Below are 23,354 nucleotides of genomic sequence, written 5' to 3' on the forward strand. Positions count from 1 at the left end.
AATCCAAGTGGTAACCCATTAGTGTAAATCATCTCAGGTAGCCATTTACAAGATACAGAAGATAATGGTTTGGCTGCAGAACATTTCTGGAGGAGGAAAATATTGTGAAAGAAGTGGAGGAGCATGAAATCCTATTGTTGAAATGTCTAGTGACTCTCACATACTTCAATAGTTTCTACATCTCCTTATTCTGCAACCTGTTATTTATAAACTGCATGGAAGAATCCTGCATGAAAAGCTGGCTATAGGCAAGGCAGGTTGTACCCTACACAGTTGCTCTAATAATTAAAATCAAGACAGAATTCAATCCCAAACCTACTTACTTGAGGTTATGTTTCTACTACTCCCATCTACCTCAATATCGAGAAGTAGGTTAAAATGAAACTAACATATTTTTTATATTCCTGTATGGCCCAAGACGCTAGATCTATTCAGAAAATAACTTTTTAAAAATCAATTTTTTTAAACAAGAACTATTAAAAATGCCTGAAGCACTACATTACCTTTCTTGCTTTCCTAATGACATCTCCTCAAAGCTCATGGGATGATGGCCTGTAATTCAGTAAACAGGAGAAAGTTGTTCTGGCCCTTATATGTACATCAGTGCTCCTGCTAAAAGATGCAACTTGATGACTACTTTTCTTTTTAAAAAAAGCAGATTACACATTTACTTTTGCTTTGTAGCTGTAAGGCACCTTTCACAAAAGCCAGTTGCTCTCAAGTCATTTATTTTCTTGCAAAATACAATCTACAACAAAAATACAAACCAGTATGTTTTCCTCTAATCCCTTTCAGCTACCGTACTATTCAATGCTACTGTAAAGTAGGTGCAAAAATTTCAGATGGAAAACATGAGACAGTTGGATCACATCACCTACAAATACCTCAATTCTTTTGCAGTAGAAAAACATAATAGAGGTTCAGAGGTTTGGTTTGTTGCTGTTGGTTTGTTGTTTTTTTTTTTTTAATTAAAAAAAGTTAAGAGGAACTATTATACCAGAAGACAGAGTAAATGCTCCAACCTAAGATACAGATCTTCTACTAGCTCCCCTGGGGAAAGCACAACTGAGGAGCTAGTGTCATCAGCCAGCAGGACAGTGAGCTCATTTCAGTGACCTTGTTCTATCTGCATCAGTAACGACTTACAATGGAAAAGCATTTAATATGAGTATGTAAACTCTGTAAAGTGCTTTCTAAAATGTCAAGTGCCCCCCTCATTTAAAATCTATTATTTTATAGATACTGTATTATAAAAGTGTTATGAAGTTATGTTGTAAGCAGTTATAATTCTGCCTTTGCTACAGCGGAATTGCTATAACTCTTACAGAATCTGTAGGAGTTGACCAAGCAACCAGCTGTTATGGGATGCCCATTTGGGACAGATCAAACTAATTTTTCTAACGCACCTTGCCGGTATTTTATTTCAGAGAAGTGACAAGCTGTTGGCGTCAACAGCTGTAGTGCTGATGATTCAAGAGCCAGCTAAGTTGGTAAATGCAGAAGTTTTCAGATTGGGAGAAGTAAGGGGATGGCAAGAGGAGTACAGACATTATGTATTCAATTATGCTTTGTCTCCTCTTAGACTATAATCACCAGCAGATGGACATAGGGTGTTTAAAAGTATTTTATATTTACTTAATGCATTCATAACTTCCCTGCTGGAAGCGGGTAGTCACTGCGGTACTAGAGGAATAACTGCAGAAATGCTATTCTGCTCAGCTCTACCTCCAGTAAGCTTCTCTACACACATTCCAACGCTTGCTTTTCAGGAGGCTGTAATGACTTACGTATTATTCTTAAGCAGAGGAAGTTTCAACAGCAGATTAGTAACATAAACTGACAAACTGTGTATGCTGGCAACAATGCACAGCAGAGCTGTTGCTGTCTTTGGCCTGTAACGGTTGCCATACAAAAAATACTCCGTTTTTTCTTTATTAACAAAATCCATCATCTGAAGTCAGAAAAAGATCATGAGTATCTATAAGTATTGTGTAAATTTTCCACGCTCAGCTCACTTCAAGTGTTAAAGGCTTTAAAAACAGGAGAATAAAATCCCAAGCCCCAAGTTTATGAATGTCTGACAACAAACTGTGTAATCCTGGTGCATCGTTGTCGGCATTGCTAAATCTGGTCTTGATACCACCGTGTCAACATCCATCAGGTGCAACTGCCGCGTGCCACTTCAGTCATTCTGTGGCTTTCTGTGGAAGTATGTGCAGATCTTCCTCATGGAAACTGAAGTGGTTGCAGCCTAGGAAAACAAAACAAAACAAAACCAACAATAAACATTTCTAGGTTAACAGTTCATATGCTGCAGGAGTCTTAAAGTCGCCCTCCATCACTGCTCCAGTTTGATAGCTTCCCAAATAAGATAGTAAGCGAAAGGTTCTTTACTATAATCTGTTTGTCTCACAGATAAGAGGCTTACTACCTACAGGAAACACTGGCTAAATCCTAGGGTTATCTTACTGCCATAGGAAGAGCACTCTGGCTGCAGTTCCAGCTTCCCTACAGCAGATAAGAGGGCTGCAGATTTCCAAGATGTAGCAGATCAACGAATGCTGCTGGTATTCCAGGCACCTACTCAGGCTTCCAGTACAACACAGCAGCATCCCGAAATCTGAACTAGAGCATACTGGGCAGAAAAAATAATTGTTCTATAGTAATCTCTCTCCAGGGCAAATCTTTCTATCTCATGTTTAAACACATACCACATAAAGCACAAGTAGCTGTAGGTTTACTATAACCAAGATTTCTTGGTACAACCACAATAAGAATTCAGCTGCTAGATATAACTTAAGGAGTGGTGGCTTGCTCACTTCACATCTGATAGAAGTGCTGGAAGAGGTGAGATCAGGTAAGACAAGAGATATTCTAGGAAAAAACTTACCTAACATTACTGAAATAAGACTCAAAGACACTGTAGGACTCAGAGTCCAGTTTCAGACACAGGTCGAATTTGGTTTGTTTTTAAAAATGTAATTATCGTTTCTCCGTTTGCATGTTAAACCCTCATGCCTTCATGTCAACGTTTTTAGCTGCTTTATAAGCTTAACTTTCAGATCCTAGGATGAGCTCTGTGCCAGGCTTCTTGTACATCAAAAGTAGGATTATGTAGGTCAAGTTCTGCCTCTGACTCTTTTGCAATTCCTTTGTTTTGTGCTAGTTTTCAGTTGAAGCAACTGAAGGCGTTATTTAGCCCCATGGTTTTAACACGGGTAACATTCTTTTGCTACCTGGGCTAGAATAAAATTTAGCTCTTTCTTCCAATGCTAAAGTGGCTTTCCAGTAACATAAGCAGGCAGATGTGATGGTGAACGCATAAACGGTAGATCTGCCAGGAAAGGTGCTGTCATTGGTGTGCTTCTCAGAGTAGAGCTGTATTTCAGATGACAGCTACATCCTTCAAACATCTGACTGGGGACTGCGAGGATCTCTGAGCTCCTGTGTGCCCAAAGTCCCTTTAAAATGAGGGACAACACCATCCTAAAAATTCCCTCTGCATGGAGGGGATTAGTAGATAACAACATTCATGTATCTGGCTTATTAGGCCAGAAATCATCCCTTTTGTCCATAATCAAAGGGATCAGATAATTATTTGAATACCTGAGCAGGAGAGAGGAAACATAGGAAGAGCGGCAGCTAGGGATAACTTATTTCATGACCACTGTTGCTGACAATCCTACTTACAGTTTTCGGCGAAGTGGTGGCTGCCACAGCCTCTTGTCGTTTGGCGCCAGGACTGCAAGCTGACGAGGGGCTGTTTGACACATTCTGGCTGCCAGCTCTGCCAGTCCGCAGCTTCTCTCCCAGAGCAGACAACCAATTTTTTCTATCAGGTGAACTGTTCTCTTTATCTGCTACGTCAGTGTCTTTCCCGCATGGAGATCTGAAAAGATGCGGGGGAGTTTGAAGGCCCGATGGATTAATACGACTTCCAGGAAAGGAAGGCTCTTTTGGGGTGTGGCCGGAGCCTTTGCAGTCATTATCCAAGTCAGCCAGGCTGAGAGAGCCTTCATCACAAGCTTTTTGGTCTGCAGCCAAGTGACATAAATTCAGCTTAGATTTCTTAGCTGCATGGTCCAGTTCAGTGACACAGCTACAGGCCTGCAGACACTTCTGCTCCACATCCTCCTCCTTGCTGCAGTCAAGCCTTCTCTTAGCACGCTTTTCAAACTGCGAGTGTGGGGCTTTAGGAGAGCATGCGACTTCCAGAAGACCTTGGGTGACTTCTGCCAGGGCTTTTCTAGGAGAAGGAGCTTTTTTCCCCACTTCTGGAGGAGAAGAGCAGGGAGTCCTTGTAACCCAGTGTTTAATGGACATTTTGGAGGAAGGGATCAGCTTGGGAGAAGCGCATGGGCTGGCTCCACTCTGCTTGGCTGGGGTGCAGGCTGCGGATGTCTGGGTATTGAGAGTGCCCGTCGGAGTGTTTGTAGACAAGGGAAGGTCTCCAGAATAAACGGGAGCACAGGCAGCTGGCCGTGGTGAGGAAATGTATGGGCTGCCCACTGTGAAGACCTTGGCAGGAGTATTCTGTGGGCTGGCTGGCGGTCCTGGTAGGGGAGAAACAAGTAGTCTGATGAGGAACATAGAATGGCAGATTAAAGATAGACCTTTTATAAACACCCCTTCCAACTAGGAGATTAATTCAGCGCTGACCCTGCTTCTCAGACGTACCCTTTTCAATTAAGAGGTTGCATAAATCTTCTAATTTTGGTTAAACTGATACCAGTCCTATGTAAAATCCTATATCATACTGATAAGTATAATACAGTACATTTGAGTAATATCTGACGTCTATCCCTTCTGCAACGAGCACTCTTACGTGAGCTACAGCCAAGGGACTGACAGACAGACAAAACAGATCTTGAATCTTCCATGATTATCTAGCCTTGCTGGAAGCCTTGCAGTGTCTCGGTCCAGACAACTCTGTACTGAGACGCTGCCTGAGAGCAAGGCTGGTCCCCACCTGCACTACCATCTTTAACGGCTGCATAACTTAGCTGAGGGACAAAGGTACTGCAAGCAGGTCCCACAGCTAATCACAACACCAAGGAAGCCTTAAGCTATAATCCCCTAATATATGAATAATGCTCCTAGTCAGGCGTTAATAGTTGCATATTTTAACGATTAAAAAAAAAAAAAGTGAAAACAGGAAAGAACATACTTTCATTCTCTTGTCTTTTTGCTGGAGGGTTTTCTGTGATGCTATATTAGTATGAAGATGGTAGTTATTTACCACACCCAGGGAAATGTGAGAAATTCTTCACCTTCTGAACAAGGACGTAAATTCCAAAGAAAATAAAATCTGTCACTGTAGTAAGTAATTTCTTTAAAACAGCTGATTCCTAAACAGATATTTCCATGGCTTTTGAGCCACTAGCCAAGATGTAAACCCCCCTGCTTTTAAAAAAAGAAACTCTGAACACCCAGCTTCTTAAAACAGTAGTCATAGGTAGGGGCATAAGGGTGTCACTGGTAACAGTAGGAATCATATCTAGCAAAGATCTTGGTTTGCAGCAATATTAAAGCAGATTTAAAAAAATATTATCTTTATTTTTTTTTTTATTTCTGGTATCCTCCAACACAGAACACATCAGCAAGTTTGTTACATGCCTGCTTTTTCATTCATCTAACTTGCAGTGACACAATTAAGTAGGATAGGACCTTAGTTACTCTCTGCATTTCCACTGCTGAGCACAAGAGCTCTAAACGTTTTTTTTTTTGTATACTAGGAGTTTAATCTGAACTCCTAATTCTCAGCATTTACACTGACTTCATTATAACAATGAGAAGTCTAGTGTGAATAACCTGCCATTTTATTTACAACACTGGGCTGTCTCACAAATAATATGTCGAGTGAGCACCTACATGACTGATTATATACCATACCAAGTCTCTTTCGATCCTTTCTTTTACTGTATTATCTAGTATCCAAAATACAACTACTAGTGCATCAGAGCAAAATTAAATAGGATCCTCTATTAACAGATCCCACTATAAGTCACTCTAACACACAAAACAAAGTTAAAGGCTCCTTTCCTAATAAAATATGCTACTTCATAACAACTTGCTTCAATATGGACTAAGAGAAAGTAACTGCCAAGATTGGTTTTCCTAATCTTTACTTTAATGAGAACTTAAAAGACAGTAGTATCTCAGCTGTGGAATTAGTTGCACTTAAAAATCTAAGCTCCTAGAGGTGGAAGAGAAGTAGCAACCTCAGCAACTGTCCTTAAGGACCATCTACAACTTCATACAGCAGAAATATTGCATGACTAGCTGGGTATGAGCACTCTTAATCCCAAACCAGTCTGAAAGTTATACTGTGGAGACAGTGGATAAGGGGAAAAAAGCTATCCTGAGAGGTGGATGGGTGTCACGACAAGAAGCAAACCCAAACTTGAGAAACATTCCCAAACTTGAGATAAAGAACACGAAGATCAGGCTTTTTTGTAAGACTGTACGCATGATTCAGGCTTCTACTAAGCCAGTTCCAAGCTGTTTCTATTTATGCTACCATCGCAGGTAGTACAATATTGTAAATACCTGCAGTCAACCTGCATAGCACCAAAGCACGTTATTTCAAGATGTTTCCTACCTTCTCTGCTACAAATCTTCTAGAGTGATATTATCAAGCTCCAGATTTAAGAGTCATAAATTGTCCATGCACAGGCCTGCTCCAGAAATTTGGTTACACAAAACCATAGAGAAAGTAGCGCAACTTAAGAAAATCAAAGAAATAATTTCCAAAGAATAGGAAACTGTGCTTGCTACACTTGATGATATAGGTCAACAGTCAATACACAACCTCAATCTCAACAATCTGTTCCACATAAATATGTGGGGAACTACCTAGATCTCATCCTAGCAGGTCTGAAATAGTATTAAGCTTGCCAGCTCTGAATCAGTCTCTGCAGATAACTCCTATATTCTAACAACACGTGCTTTGTGTTCAAAAGCCAAGGTCAGCAGGAAGCCTGCTGTTGTGTTTGCAGTATCTGTGTACTTCCTCTTCCCTCCTGTGTAACTTTAATGCAGCAAGAGCAAGGAGAAATAAGTTATTTTTCTAGTATAATTGACAAAGCTGACTTGTAAAGTTTTAGTGTACAAGCTACTTCAGGTTTCAGGCTTCTGCACTAGACCTATACTTACTTCTCTTTTGCTGAAACTAGTACACAAAGTGATTTTTGAGCAGTCTCCGAAGCAGAGTGTGTGCACACACAAACCATTTACCAGCTATGGAGCAGACCTGGCACTCTCCCTACTATTGTCCTGCAAACTTCCTGCAAGACTGTTACTCGCTGGCAAAAGGTTAGAGGTAATGTTATCCCATTAGTGGGATTTGGAGACCTTCAGCCTTTATTTTTGTCAGCCAAGGTGAAATTCGTTTGGAGGGTGACTAGAAAAGATAGGTGGAACACAGGAAGTCACACCACCAGCTGCAGGGAAGCTATTGTATTCTTAGTTTCAGAGCTACTCTACAGAAGCTCATCTTATTTCACTTTTGCAGGGGGTTATTCTCCTTTCACCTACTCTACCGTAGCAAAATGTAAGTTTCAGACAAGTCAAAGTAGTGCTATGATCCAGAGCTGCTTTCTTCTGGTCTAGGGTACTGTCTAATGAGTAGCTTCTCCATAGAGCCCAGATCTGCTTTCTAGCTGTGAGAGCATGCTGCATAGCTTGTCTAATCACCTAGGTTTTGTAGAAAGGCACTGCATTTGTTAACTATCCTTAACATGTGAATAGATCATCAAATCATATAATGGTTAGGGTTGGAAGGGACCTTTAAAGGCCATCTAGTCCAACCCCCCTGCAACCAGATCAGGTTGCTCAGAGCCTCATCCAACCTGGCCTTGAACGTTTCCAGGGCTGCAGCATCCACCACCTCTCTGGGCAACCAATTCCAGCATAGATGAATGCTTCTGGAACATTATGATCACATCACGATTGTCTACATGCATTTTTAAAGTACTTTCATTACATGGCATTTGTCTGTATAGTCAGTGAATGAAGCTGAAGAAAGAGATGTTATATTGGCAGCAGCAGCAAAAAAAAATCTGTGCAGAATTCAACTACTGGGCAGGAGGAAACAGTTCAGAGTTCCAAGGCTGTATATGTGCCGTCAGCCCTTTACTGGGTAAACTAGCAAACTGGAAAAAACTTACGATCTTATTGCTCTCACTTACTATTTGCTATATAACAAAAGTGTGACTTGTTGCTACAGTGCATGCACACATGACATCTTCTTTGGCTCTTCAATTGCTGAACCCTGCTGATACCCGCTGAAGATCTGGCTGCCCAACAAGCTGTATTAATGAGTATTTGCTTTGCAGTCTGCTCAAACAGACTTCAGCATACTTGTAAGCTATTTCAGCCAGCTTGCCTTGGTGGTGGCAGAAGTATTTGCAAGTAGAAATGTTTGTCTGGCTATATGAATTATTGCCTAATATGAAAAAAATAGAAGACTAGTAAGACAAGCCAAAGGCTTTTGTTGGTACAGAGAACAGCCAAAATTTGGAAGCCACGTTGCAGAGCAAGCTATCTCAGTTCAGGGGCCTTACCTGTTCTCCTTTGTTCTTCTGGTTTCTTCTGAGTGACCCAGCCCACCAAGTTCATTTTGCTGAATGCTGATTTCTCCTCCTCAGGATGACGTCTTAAGCGCCAAATCCTCACAGTGTTGTCATCAGAGCACGTGGCAATCTACAGTATAAGTCAGTTTTGTTAGAGTAACCAGGGCACATCCTATGGATCAGCAGCCAAGTGAACTAGAACAGCCAAACCCGACACACCATGCCAATATGAATGAGGGTGAAGCCTGGTTGAGGGGGTACAAGATTTGCCCATAAAACAAATAAAACAACCCACCTCTGTTTCATTGCTGTACCAGACAGTAGTATTTGCTTTAAAGCAGGCGAGGCTGCCACCTTCACGTCTTTCTGCTGAGAGGAATCTCAGTCCCTAGTAACCCTTTACTGTGCAAAGCTCTGTCACAGACAGCAGTCTCCTTACGAAGGGCCAGGGCACATTTTGAGATTTCAATCACTTGGTAGACAAAAGCAGCCATGTTGCTTTTTGCACCTGCATCTAGGTCTGTCTCTTTTACTCAGGACCTTTTCTACTTGGGGATGAACATTTGCAACACACTGAGTAGGTGACATTGAAAGGCTGCTGCACTAGCCCTAAGCGCTATCTCTTCAGAGTCAGATGTCAGCAGTATCTGGCAGAGAAACCAACTCTCCTGGAAAGATCAGTCTAGTTTCCCGCCGCAGCATCACGTGCTCCAAAAGGGCTTGTGGAATCTCAGGCAGCAGAACTCACCTAGCCCACGTTTTATGGCTCTCTTCAGACAGATTAGCTGGTGACTCACATGGGAATCGGCAGCAAGAAAAAGGAAATGCTGTGGCCAAAGTTCATAGTCATCTGGATGGAAAAGTGCTTCTACTCTGACCTCTGTGACACCAATATTGTACCTACAGAAAGCAACTTTGCCTCTCAAATCACTTCAAGCAGCTTCCTGACCTGTCGTAGCACCACATTTTCCACTTTTCTTCACGCTTCGGCATCTGTACAATGGCTGACTATTTCTTACCTGTGTCAGTAACTATTTTAAAGGCTCTATCGGTCTGCATTGCCAACACATCATGATCAGGATGCTGGGCTACTTCTAGATCACAGATTTAATCTAATATGCTAATTCTTATATTTTTGTGCATCTTGCACAACTAGACCAATTCCTCCTGCTTGCCTGCAAGACTCCCGCCCTCCTACACTGCAACAGTTTTCTGAGGACCGAGTGCTATAGTGCAAGCTAGGGAAAGCAGCTAACTTGCTTGATGCTGTGTGGTGAAAGAAACTCTGGCTATTATTAGGACACTGTCTAAGATTTTTCAGGCTTATTTCTCATTTTGAGCTAGGCCAATCATTTGAACCAACCTCCTACTGCAGTTCTCTTCCTTTTAGTGATACCTGGTACATAATTACTGACACAATTTCACTGTAGGTTTTGGGTGTACACACAAATACGTCATAAAAACGGCTCAGATTTTGAAAAAAGGTCACAATGGAAAGAGTCTACATCTTTTTTAAAGGGCACTCAAAACTTCTTGCTGCTCTGTACAAAACTAGCAGATGTATCAATGGTCAGATAGGTAAGGAAGTTGTAAGTATGGAAACACAAAACAAGCTTTTGACTTATGAAAGCCCTGATTAAATCACTTCACAGTTTTATCTCTTACAGGTAGCATCACAAGCTCTCATCGGGAGAGGTCTTTGTTCATTTGCAATTTTCTAAGTATTATCAAATAGCCTAAATTATTTGAAAATAACAAAACCAATCTGATACATTGTCCTCATGTGACAAGCTTGGTTTACAGCCCCCCCCCCAATGAGTATTTTTAGAAATTATTGACCAAAATTTTGCTCCCAAATAAACAAATACTACTGCAATTTTAAAAAGCGGATGTGGCCACATCGCATCAATTGTTTCACAGGAAAGACAATTTTCCAGAAAACAAACCTTAGTGAAGTCTGAAGGACACCAAGCAATGGAGGTAACTTCTTGAGAGTGACCAAGCAGTATCCGTGGAGGAAGGCTGGGCTCGGAAACCTTAAAAATTCCATGGAAAAGTAAGTGTACAGCAGAAGCTCCACAACCTAATATACATAACTAAGAAAAGACCCCACAGCCCACCTGAGAAGCATGTGAATACTTTCCATCTTTGCTATATGAGGTGGATAAATCAAATGGTCTCAGCCTGTCATCGTGAGGCAACAACTCATGGATCCCTAAGAATCAGGTCATGTTTCATTTCTAGAGCTGAAGCAGCTGGTCAGCACCGAAATGTACTGACTTGCCTGGAAACACTTGTTCAATTCCTGCCACACACAGGATTTCTGCCTCCAGAGTTGTCAGCCCAAAACATGACACAAGCATTTTACTATATTAAGTACCTCTACCTGTTCCAGGCAAGATGCTTAAAAGTTTGGGAAGCTCATACTTTCAATCAGAATAGGCAAATATATTGTGCTGCCATTTTACAAATGTCCCAAACAGACGCCAATGGTTTATTAAAAAAATAAAACCACTACTGACAAAATCTTATAGAGGAACCTTCTCTGGCTTCAGATCTGGCATTTGTGCAGCTGCCAAGTGCCTGTAGCTCCCTCAACCAACCAGCTGGACCAGAGACCCTCTTAAGAGTCATAAAAAAGCTCCCTAAATCACTCATGCTCATTAAACTCTTCTCCCTTCATAAAAGGCTCTTACACCCTTCAGAAAAATCTTTCTGCTGTCCTACAGTATTACTGTTAATCTTTGATTACAGCTCACGTAAGTGACAGATACAGCCGAAGCTAGCGTTAAGCGGCCCAAGGAAGAAAACACACAGGCATATACACACACAGAGATTATATCCAAGTTTTGCATGCTTTCAGCAGGCAATCCTTTCTGGAGCTATGAGTCACCTTTATTGATGTGACATTATAAGGGGGATCTATCAAGGGGATTTGCATAAATGACTAAGTAAATGAACAAGTCCTTTACTGTGTGGGAAAAGGAGTAAACATTACGTATAGATTTCAAAGGAAGATGCAAGACATCAGGGAAGGCTTCTGATTTACACACAAGTTTTTCTCTTGGGGATCACCTCCTACAACAGCCTGCAAAACCGCAATTGAATATCCAGCTTCAGATCTTAAAGTTGTTTTGATCCCTGGCATAGCAGAGGCAATCACTTGACTAAATATCCACTAAATACCTTGGTCAGTGTATTCCCTTCTCTGCCAAAACACACAATACCATGGAAACTAAATCCCTATTTAGGGAATAAACAACAGTAGATCTTGGTGCAGAGAACACCTTCGTTTACATTTAATAGTGGTCTTGCTGTACACACAACAGACACAATAGCGGTCCAGTAACCAGATTGCTGAAAGGAAAGCAGAGTGTCCCCTCTTCCTGGGTCACACTGGTTTTATCCTATACTAGTGTAAATTAAACCAATTACACCCAACTTATATTATCGTGAACACAGCTATAGCTGTGTCCGCTGCGTTCGGCAGAAGACAGTTGGCCAATCTGCACGTTAAGTCAGGATTAGCCACAGCACATGCTGCTTTTTGCCTGATTTAACAGGATATTGGTGGGGAAGTGAGAGCTATTGTGGAAAGGTTAAAAAGAGAAACCTAGGAAATGAGACTTTGTTAGTTACTCTACTCACTGAAACAGCTGTTGTATCCATCTTCAACAGTCAGCATAAAATTGTGTATATAGTTTTATGCACCATATGACACAGAAGCATGTAAATTGCAATGCTGGGACAGACCAAAGGGTAACTTAATATGGTCACCTCAGAGTGGTCTGTACCAGAGGATTCAGAGGACAATGAAACTATGGAAGCATAGGTCTATAAAGGATATTTTTTTTTTTATAACCAGGAAGGTAGCTCAGCTAGCTACCATCTTCGTAGAGAGAATCCTCTCTCCTTTCTGGCTTGTATAATCTTAGGCCCGTTCAAGAGTCAGTTCATTAACTGACAAACTACTAATTAAAAAAAACCACCAACACAATAAAGTGAGTATTCATTGCCCGGAAGCGATTTATATATGGAAACAGACTGAAACAGCGTCCTTGTCAGCAATAACTTCTAGCCACAGTATTCCTAGGGAATCGCTGACCCAAACGCAACTTAGCACTGCTGCAAAATTTTCTCAAAGAAATAATCTGGGTGGACAAGGTCTTGCTCTGCCTTTCATTCCTCTGTAGATATGAAAAGCTAGTGCTCTTCATTAAGTTCTTTCCAACATTAGCTGCTAATTGCTCATGCAATATCTAAACATGTTTTTTTTTCACAGCACAGTAAGTCCTCATCCCAGGAAAAGACAGGTATGTTTCAGAGTCAGTAAAATCTGCCAACATTTAAAACAAATCAAGAAGCTTCTGGATATGAAGATCTTGATAGTGACAGTTTCACTGGAAGTCCCACCTTCTAACATGACTAGGGGATTAAAATAAAAGTAATCATCTCATGATTTATTTAATAAATATGCAATAAGATCTGTTACCCACATGTGGTAGCAACAGAAGCCTTCTGTACATGAATGCGTTTTAAACGTGCTTCAACGCTTAAACTTTGAGGTGTAATGACATCCTTGAATGCTCTTGACCCAGTCCCAGCCTGCGTTCCAAGAAAGTATCAAAAGACATGAACACAGGATACGCAACCCAAGTTTGTGCAGGTATTTTTACTGAACTTGCGCAGAACACGAGGAAGGTTAAAATTACACCACTTGGCATGGGAGTAGCTCCTGCTACTTCTGAGTAAGCAACCTAGCTGCTTACAAGTGTCCTCCGAATGAAAGGGAATATATGCTCAAAACACAATCACAGCAGGCTGGCCCTCTGCTCTCAAAGGTTTGGTTTTTATTTTCAAACTAATTGTGAAAGGGGTAAACAAGTCAGCATTTCCTAAAAATTAACCCAAACCTGAAATAAGCAGTCACCTGTGGTTTCTGTCTGTTCTACCTCAGGTAAGAAGTCCACTCTGTTCCCACATGGCTGTCAAGTGTGGAGAGTAGAACTTGAAGCACTCCTTATTCTGAGGTCCCTGCTATTAACTTGACATTTGCATTTCCTACATGTCAGCACAAGATGCCAAGTGACGAAGTTCTCGGCTGTCAGATGGTGCTTTGGAATTTTGCTGAAGGCTCTGGCTGAGCCCTTGCTTTAATACAAAGGCTTTAACTACTGTAAATAAAGCATGAGAAAAAGCTACGTCTGAAGGAAGAGCTGGAAAAGGGGGAAGTGTGAGAAAAGAGTGTCCTTTAAAACAATTAAATTGTTAGGTTTCTGTTAATGTGCTCCATTGCTAAATATGAACTGAGAACTGTCTGTCTACTTGTCATAGCTGGCTGAATCACCAGGATTGAAAGAAGATTTTAATGCCCATTAAAACCAGATTAAGATCAGCAACTTGCAATAAGCAGCAGTGATGAGAGACATATTGATGGCAGGAGGTTAGCTCTGTTTTACATTAAACAGTTACATCTAGCCTTGACAGCAACACAGTCTGGGCACAGCATGCCAGGAGCTAACCCCACGCTGCTGTAAGCAGGAGTGGGAGGCAGGGAGTGTCCTACCTGAACATGAAAAGCAAATGAAATGAAAGAGCAGAGCAGCTCCAAGTTGCACGCTTGGGTCTCTCCCAGTCACCTCACCTTCCAGATGTATGCGTTGCAGTCACTCGAGCCACTAACCAGAAACTGGTCGTCTGGGCTGGTGCTGGATTTGATGTAAAAGGTTGAATTCTGGTGCCCGCTGAAAACCGCCACTGTGAGGAGAAAAGAAAAAAAAAGAAAATAAAAGCCCCACTTGCACAGCACAGCCCTGGAGTCGCTTGTGCAAGCAGGGCTGATCTTACAGGCTTTTCCTGCCTAGCCACATATCCTCTGGAGAAAGTGGTTGCACTGCTCACTTGCTCTGGGGCAGGAAGTCTTTATTATTCAACAGGAGCCCTTCAGGCTTCCCAAATGCAGCAGGTTTACCTGAGCAGCTCTCTCTACAGCATTGGGAAGCAGTGGCAGCTTTAGCTTTGCCCATGTCATAAGCAGGCTGAGACATCACGGAGGCTGCCCCACTACTCTGGTTAAGGTTCCCTGTCTCTTCCTCTCTCAGCTGCCACCACTAGCCCCACCACATTAACAGGAGCAGTCATGCAGAAAGCACAGTGAAGGCCTTCTTCCACCCAGGTGCCAACAAAGGCATTTGCTGCTCCTTCCTCTGGCTACTAGCATCTTTATTTCATGCACAAAACTCGCATCGTGTCAGCCACACTCACTGGTAGCCTATATTTAAAGCCTCAGTAGCGTTCACTAAAGCTTTGAAACTGTCGCCCCAAATGGCTGCTGTTTCCCCAATTGCGAGGGCCAGAGGAGCCGGCAGCTGGCACAGGAGCTGAGTGTGGGTCTAGAGCACTCAACTGCCCCTACTCGTCTCATCAGGACGAGTTTCCCAGTGCAGTGCCAGGTGGGGCTGAGACCCCCCCCATCAGCCCTGTTTTATTTAATAGTGGATTTGGTGAAGGAGGCAACCCACAGACCAGGGGACAGGTGACTGCCTTTGTCGGTCTTTGAAAAGTTGCAAGACCCCAAAATATCCGTTGGTTTTTACGTTTTTACCCACAGCTCTCTCAGCACAGCGGTTACAGGACAGTGAGTTCTTCCCAAAGCCAGACCTATCGGCAAGTCCTGTTACAGTGAGGATTTCCTCCCGTCCCCCTGCAACCTAAAGCTGCCTGCATACCAGATAAGCGCAGCCGCAATCGGGATAGGAGCCAGGGAGCGAGAAGAGAGGCACCAACCCATGGGCAGGCGCTGCCCTCTGCGGGAACAGCGGCATGCTGAGAATCCGCACGTTTCATCCAGCTGGATGAATCGAGATTGCTCTATTGGCTGCACAAAGGAGGCAAGAGCTCCCTGAGGAGGCTGAGGGCAGGATGCCCTGTGCTTTAAAGGGTCCACTCCTGCGGGGGGGACAGGCCGGTGAGCATATTTCCGCAGGCCAGCAGTGCCACCCGTGGTTAACCTCAAAAACTCACTTGTTAATATTTACTACTTGCCTACTTGCACCACTTCGCGACTTTGGAATCAATCCCACCACCAGATTGCCTTCCTGAAGAGCAGACAGAAGGACACATTGTTCATTTAATTTCAGTTAACTGAGGGGCTGGGAAAAAGCAATGGATGCTAAATCACGTGTCATGCTGGAATGCATCTAACAAGTTTTGCACTTTCTGAGAAGCGGCCACTGGCCTATGACAAAGCAGCTTAGCACGCCCCAAAGGCTGTGGGCTATCTCATCAACATAAGGGTCACAGATGCAGAGCTGAAGGAATCGAAAAGCTGAAGCATCTCCACAATATGCTGGGGATGCTTTCTCCCAGAAACTGTGGTAGAAGCTAAACTTAAAACACACCTTAAAATATCTGAAAACAAAACACCAAGTGATCATGCATTCATATCTAGGACTTTGAAAAAATCAATGACTGCTAGCAAGCAGGATATTAAAACTTGCTTCAGGTAAGTGGCCGCTTGACACTAGCCATTCCTCAAGGATAACTAGAGTAAACATGCAAACTACTAATAGTCTCTGGGTGAACCAGTATCTGCCCTTATGTAAGTTTTTGTGCTATTAATTTTATGTAATGGCTTAACACAAAATATGAACAGCCCTTGTAACAGGTGCTTTCTCTCCCAGGCAGCTTTAGACATAAGAGCATGGAATAGGTTTCCAGAGCACGGTCTCTGCCTTTCTGAGTCATAGGGAGAAACTCGCCTTTCTATTTTCTATAACCTTTTTTTTTTTTTTTTGGCAGCTATTTCCAGAGATATCATGCTTACCTGGAGTGGTCCTTAAACTGGTCATATTGAACATGTAGATGCTGTCATCAGTGCAGTTAGCAAACAGATTAGCACCAGTGGAATCCAAAACCAGGCTAGAATATCCTAGAGACAAAGAGAGAAGTTTTTCCTAAGAAATAACTCCACAGGAAAAAAAAAAAACCACATTTTGGAAAACAGGCAAAGAAATGCCTAGAGAGGGAAATTTGGAAAGGATTTCTATCATGTATGAGATTGTCATTGGAAACTTTATTTGTTTGACAGAGCACTTGCTGGAGAAGGAAAGTTTCTAGAATAACATCTACATTTTCTCATGAGGATTCAAGGTGATATTTAGAGAAGAATCTCACCTTCAAAGCAGGCAAGCAATTTATTTGATAGGTTCAAATGGATAACAGGAACAACCAATTGTTGAAACAGAGATTAAAAATAAATAGAAACCCTCGTGCTTTGGTAGAATAAGCCATCCTCTGATTTGCTAGTGATTTAGATTCAAGAAAAATCTTTCCCTGTCAGAGAATTATTTCACAACCAGCTCCTCAAGGATTTCCCTGATGTTCTTGGGGCCAACACTGACCATTGCCACATCAAGACAGTTGATTAGTCAAGTCATCAGGAATTACTGTGTTGCATCAGAGCATTGTAAGTTGTTAAGATACAAAGAAGCACAGAGCAACACGAACAAGAGGACTATTGTTTATGATAACAAACAACTTCAAGTATTGCTCGATTCCGGAAGATCATAATGTAAAAACCTAGTCTGGTCTGTTGTCTTTGCAAGATACAATGCAAAAAGAGTTCAACCTGATTTCTACTCATGCATCAAAATAACTAGCTAAATTCTACCTCAAGAGCTCTGTTATTCCCTCATCTCCATTTTTGAAAATGCACTGCTGAAGTTTATACAAGTTTTTATCATTGGTGCAATGATACAAAAGTGGGGCACTATCACTCTTCAACTTGAAAATTTTGTATTGGCAATCAAAATACCCTGCTGAGCTTGTCAGTCTGATCAATAATTGGCTAAAAAGGTAAGAGATGGCACTGTCAGTACTTCTTAAATTCACTTTGCACTTTAACAAATACATCCTTCAATAACTTACCAAGTTTGCGAGTACTGGTCCCAGGGTAGCAAAAAGACTTGAAAGGCACTGGGTCCTGACGGTACACAGCATAGTTCTTGCGCAAGTCCCATACTTTGATCACACTGAAATAGAAAAATAACAAGTGTCTTCAACTTCAAAATTTCTTTTGCAGTGCTGGTAGGGTCTTCTAAGAGCACAGGAAGACAGCTTGCTCATTACTGAGGTGTGTCCAATGCTAAGAGCACAACTGAGCAGATGCAGAGCTGAGATGCACTGAAAGCAAAACAATTGCTCTGCTGAGTGTGGATGAGGAAGCAGCACTATCTTCTGTAACTAACATAAGATACAACAACAGCCTGCTAGTCAACTTTCTTCAACTAGTAAAAGGAAATAAAAAGATGCCTTTACCCTCCTGACTTGCAGTTTTAAAAATGAAGTCCTTCAAGTATTTTCTTGCTCTCCAGGAGCAAGCCTCTCTCACAAGCCATAGGCAGGAAAGTCAATCTTATCAGCCTCAGAAAGGCTCTGACCACATGGAGCCTGCTAAAGAATCGAGTCCTGAGAGGGTAATCTCCATGCTAATCAATGAGACAGTTTGCTTGAACTGCAAGATGCTGCAACAGATCTGGCACCTAAAAGAATGCATCTTTTGTAACCCAAGGCAACATTTTCTCAAGCATGCCTACACATATCCAGGCACCAACCACCCACTTGCATCCCAGAACAGTTCACTGTCTAACAATAGTCTGTTTATGTGTGGTCCCATAGGTCCACGAGAATACAAGGAGATAAGAACTGCTCTTGTTCTGCTCCCTAGCTAAAACACTAAAATGAGCATTTACCACGTATGTACAATTTGTCCTAGTGCTGCAATCTCTAGTAAGGAAGAAAAGAGGCAGTCACCTTTGCCAATGCAAGCTGGCAGCATAGCTCTGCTGATTCTGCCTAACAGTAACTCTAGCCTTGTGGGCCACTGAGTGATCTTAGAAAAAAAAAATCTCCCAATCTCTTTGTGCCACTAAGAACACATAGAATAGACAGAGAAGCAGGCATCCTCCCTCCTTACCCATCGACAGCTCCTGCAGAGATAAGAGTATGCTCGTCCTGAAGCAGCACCACAGTTACACTCTGCTGGAAATCCTTAAAAAGAAAATTAAAAAAAAAAAGGGAACTTTATTTTCTTTCAAGGTCAGCAAGATCTTGCTGCTTAGTTCAAGGCCAAGCAACAGAAAACCTCCTCCTAGCCAGGCAGGAGAACCTGGAAATACCAGATGCCATTTAAGACACAACAATCCTTCAAACACTCCCACCAGTGAAATCACCTCTGAGCAGTAAGTGTTTGAGCAGCAGTTTGAGATGATACATTTCAGCTCAGAGACAAGAGAGCTTCCTTCATCACAAAGTTTAATAGATTAAATAAGACCAAGTCTTACTCCAGTAAGGCAGTAATTTGTGTGGTAAATTAGGGGGGGAATAAAAAAAAAAAGAGAAAATTACAACCCTCCCTATCTACCCCTTCAAAAAAGGAATGCTGGCCACTCCTTTCCTCTACGGAAAAAAAAAAAGCTGTATTTTCACTTGGCATTTGCACAAAGATGGCTTTGACGGCACATGGGTTGTTAGACAACTAAACAATGTCTAAAATTAGCCATAGCAAGTGACCATGACACAAAAACCTACTTCTGCAAAGACAAATGGAGGCATTTACCACATTCAAGCCAAATATTTCTCAGAATAATTTAGGAAGATTTGTATGAATAACATTGTCCTCAGAAGAGAGGCCTACATTTTGTTTGTTCCCCAGATACCTACCACCAAGGGAGCAAGTCCTCTTAGATTCTGCTTCTTCTTCTTCAGTTTGGAAGGAGTCTGCTTGTCAACCACATTGTGTGCTCCACTGATTTGATTCACCTGCCTATAAAATCCATCTGAAAGAAATCAAAGACATTTCAATTGATAGTTTCTATGTAATTTTGCTATCACTTTAACAAAACAGGCATCAGCTTGGAATAAGTCCTAAAAAGTGTCTGAGACTAACCTTTGAAATCATTAATATATTCTGAAAACAAAAATTCTTAGTTACATACGAAACCAATGAGAAGAACACAGTAGAAAACAGGAGCATATATTGCAAAGAGATACAGAGGTCCAGAGCATGGACACTGAAACTAAAACTGATCTAGGAAGGCTTGGAAATCATTACCCTTTGGTCTGGTCTTCAGCACGCATCCTGATCTGGAGCATTCAACCCATCTCATCCCGAGCAGAACTGCACTTACAGGAAGGTTCCTAGTGCTTTTTCACTCTATTTTACAGTTTTGTATTTAGCCTTGTCTGCCACTTCTCACTTAATGAAATACTGCTTTACTGGAGTAAAGCAACTTTTCTATTTTTCCTATATGTTCCACTTCAATTATGTGGTGCCTCCCTTTTCCCTCAATGACAGTTTGAAGAGCCAGGGAACGTGGGACAAATGGAAGAGTGAGACATGTTCTGGCAGCACAGGCCAGGAAACTGCTGGAACAGACCAGGGAACTGAGAAGCATAAGGGCATGACCTGACCGGGGAAGCAAAAGCTCCAGGAAACAGAGAAGAGCCGGATGAGCTCACCCTGCATTAAGTAGGTGTTGTCAAAATATACTCAGTTGCTCCCTGCACTCACAAGCTCCTTTGCTCCTGCACTTTCTGCCTGCCTTCCTGCTCTGGCAGGAGCCTTCCCAGCTTTGCTTCATCCCTCCGGATGGCTCTGACCTAAGCAGTCTCACCCAGCCCATCTATCTCTGTGCTGTCCCACACAGGAATGTATTCTGTACCACCTCATTTCCTTACCAATACACAGGGAATTATCAGGCCAGCATGTGTATCATGCTGCAAATCTGAGACTGTTACAAAGTGGAAAAATGTTTTGTACATAGAAGAAATACTGATTCCATCCTTTTACTATATTAAAGCAGTACACTGTTACCTGACAATCCTCTCCTTTTTACTGAAATGTTCCCTCTATTGTAATCGAAAGCATTAGTCCAACAAATACACTGAGTACTATTTTTACATGAGATACTGAGCTTGTTTCAATACATATCTGAAAGTTCAGTTACCTTTCTTGTTGCATCTGGTATCCCAAACCATGATGTTTCCATCTCTCCCTCCAGTACAGAAGACAGCTGAGAGAGAGAAAAAAGAGTGCTATTAGGTTCCAAAAGTGTTAATTTAATTAACTGAATGCAGTACAATGTCATCTATGTGCCTCTGGCTCTTCTGCCCCAACACTTGGGATACCAGTCCTATAAATACAAAAATCAGGCCATTGTTGTGCCACGCTTTTTGACTAGTTTCCTTGTTCTTCCTATTCTTTTTTTTAAACTACTACTACTATAGAGAAAACTGCTTATGAAAAGAATATTTACACACTTATGTATGGAAGTATCACATCTTAAACTTGCCTAAGATCAGAAATATGCAGATGTTAACATCAAGTCACGTTGAAGTTCCGACAAGTTAGTTTTACTTTACTGGCTAGGTCACTGCTCAGTCAGCCTGTGCTATTTGTAACTGTCAGTTTTCAAAGCCCTTTTTAGCCCCAAAAGTACAGATGTGCCAGAAGAAAAGAAGAAGGAAAAAACAGACAATAGGGAATATCAACATTTACCTTTCTCAAATCTAGAAAAAGCAACTGACTTGAGGCTACACTGGTGACCTTTGCATATGCCAACAAGCTCGCCAGCTCTCACGTCCCACACCTTGGCTGTCTGATCTCCTGAAGCAGTGACCTTCAGAGGAAAAAATAAAAAGCTTTAGTCATTTTCTGCACACAGTTGACAAAGCATTAAAAATAAAGTTAGATGGCAAAAGACTGCTTACAATCCTGTGCTCCCCTGGTACCCAGGCAAGGTCAAACACAGCATTTGAGTGAGCTTGCCATTCTAACAAGAAAACAAAAGCCAAGATTAGTTCAGTGCATTGCAGCATGATATTTTGCAGAAGACTAGAAAACATCAGACACTGAAATCAGAAAACTTGTCAACAGCTTGCCTTAGGCATGAAAAACACAGAAAAATTCACCTACTACCACTGGTGTAAGAGCACGCTCACACTGCTGCTTTGTAAAGAAGACTCAGCAAAGTACATGAAAGGATTCAAGTACTGCCCACATTTATGTTTAAGCGACTTGCAAAAAGCTTTCTTTGATTGCAGTACATCAAGTACTTGTCACATCAAACAAAGATCACATTCTATACAACATTTACCCTTAAAGATGAGGTTGCTGGTAGATTGAGCTTCAGTATCATACAGTCTAATAAATCCTTCTTCATTTGCAACTGCCAGTACATGCTCCAAATTCGGGGCTGAAAAGAAATTGAAACATATTTGTGTATTATGTAGCTGGTTCATAATCATGGCCCTGCTCTATGTGAAGGGCCACAGACACTTCAAATAGGTACACAGCAAGGAGATAGCTGTGAAATAAGCAGTACTTACGTAGCAATTGAAATGTTCAAAATGCAGAAATACTGGCAAGCATTTTTTTTCTAGATTTTCCATTCAGGAAACAGGAGCCACTTTTGAGATAATGGTCTCTTTCACCATCTATAGTAGTTCTCTAGTTATAGCTTTCTGTATGTACGCTACTTGTCCCCTACAACCTCCAGTACTTTCTGTGGATCTGAGTTGAAAAAGCAGGAAGCTGCCTTGGAGAAACGTGTAAGCTCACGCCAGAACTAGAGTACTACAAATGAAAGAGTTTTGCCCTAAAGAGCCAGGAGCTTCCACACTTACTTCACTCACCATGAGTGAGTGAAGGTGGGAAAGCTAAATGTAACAGCCTGGTGGCATCCATCCACCTCTTTGATTTCTGCATACTGTTCTCCATCCTGCTATAGCTTTTATGTATTTTGAACAAAGCCCAATTTTTCAACTGTGCAGCCTAGCACTGTCACCAAGAGGACATACCTTGAAACAGACAAAGCTGAAACAAAAGAGACACTAAAATAAAGGGAATACTTTCCACCAGTGTATCTAGGAGCACCATGATCCAGTTTATAGCACATCTAGGTGCAAGTACACCACTACCAGCTCACTTTAAAACAAGAAAACTCTGAAACCAAATAATGAGATATATTTAATTAAAAAAAAAAAAAAGGCAAGCTTTCTGACAGCAGTGCCCACACCCTGGCCCCTCAAAGCGCCTTTTTGGAAGGTGACTTTACCTGTAGAAAAAGCGCAGCCGAAAGGAGGGACCGGCGTTACCGCTTCCCCGTACGACAGGTGGTCGTCCTCCCGGCGGCACTGGTAGCTATCCAGGAGATGCTGCAGGGGAAGCGGCGAGGACCGACCTGCAACGGAAAAGACGGACCGTTACCGCACCGGGCACCACGGCGAGGAGCCCCGAGGCCCCCACAGCGGCTGTGGAGGCGGCCGAGCCGCCCACCCCTCCGCCGGGGCAGAGGCGGAGGGGTCTAACCCGGGGGTGCCGAGACCACTGGCCGCGGCAGCGGGCGGCCTGGGCTCACGCCGCCGCGGTGCCGCCGCCCGGGGAAGAGGCGGCGGCGGGTCGGGGCTGGGGGAGCGGGTCGGGGCTGGGGGAGCGGGTCGGGGCTGGGGGAGCGGGTCGGGGCTGGATACTCACGGGAGGGCGCGGCCGAGGCGCGGTGGAGCAGCGCGCGGCACAGCATGGCTGAAGAACGACCGGGACGCGCAGAGGCAGCTCCTGGCGCCAGCTCCCGCCACCAACCGACCCGCCAAACGCGCCTCGGCCCCTCATTGGGCAGCGGGAGCCCGCCGCGCCGCGCCCTCTTCCTCTGATTGGGTGGCGCAGAGGGGCAGGGCCTCCAGGCCGCACCCACCCCACCGGGACGCAGCCCCGCCGCCAGT

At 42.7% G+C, this 23,354-nt stretch overlaps 1 protein-coding gene across 1 annotated transcript; it reads right to left on the reverse strand.

Annotated features, from left to right (window-relative positions):
• Window positions 1–711: 711 nt before the first annotated feature.
• DTL (denticleless E3 ubiquitin protein ligase adapter) lies at window positions 712–23,155 on the reverse strand. The gene is made up of 15 exons (XM_086744769.1): window positions 23,110–23,155; window positions 22,691–22,816; window positions 21,731–21,829; window positions 21,345–21,406; window positions 21,133–21,253; window positions 20,582–20,647; window positions 19,296–19,411; window positions 18,550–18,623; window positions 17,502–17,605; window positions 16,399–16,503; window positions 14,218–14,330; window positions 10,520–10,609; window positions 8,565–8,703; window positions 3,691–4,553; window positions 712–2,251 (listed from the first exon to the last, which is right to left on the reverse strand). The coding sequence occupies exons 1-15, from the start codon at window positions 23,153–23,155 to the stop codon at window positions 2,183–2,185; spliced, it is 2,193 nt and encodes a 730-aa protein (XP_086600895.1). The 3' UTR covers window positions 712–2,182.
• Between the last annotated feature and the right edge of the window lie 199 nt (window positions 23,156–23,354).

The sequence above is a fragment of the Chlamydotis macqueenii genome, chromosome 3, assembly GCF_036417535.1.
Source record: "Chlamydotis macqueenii isolate bChlMac1 chromosome 3, bChlMac1.mat, whole genome shotgun sequence".
Classification (NCBI taxonomy): domain Eukaryota; kingdom Metazoa; phylum Chordata; class Aves; order Otidiformes; family Otididae; genus Chlamydotis; species Chlamydotis macqueenii.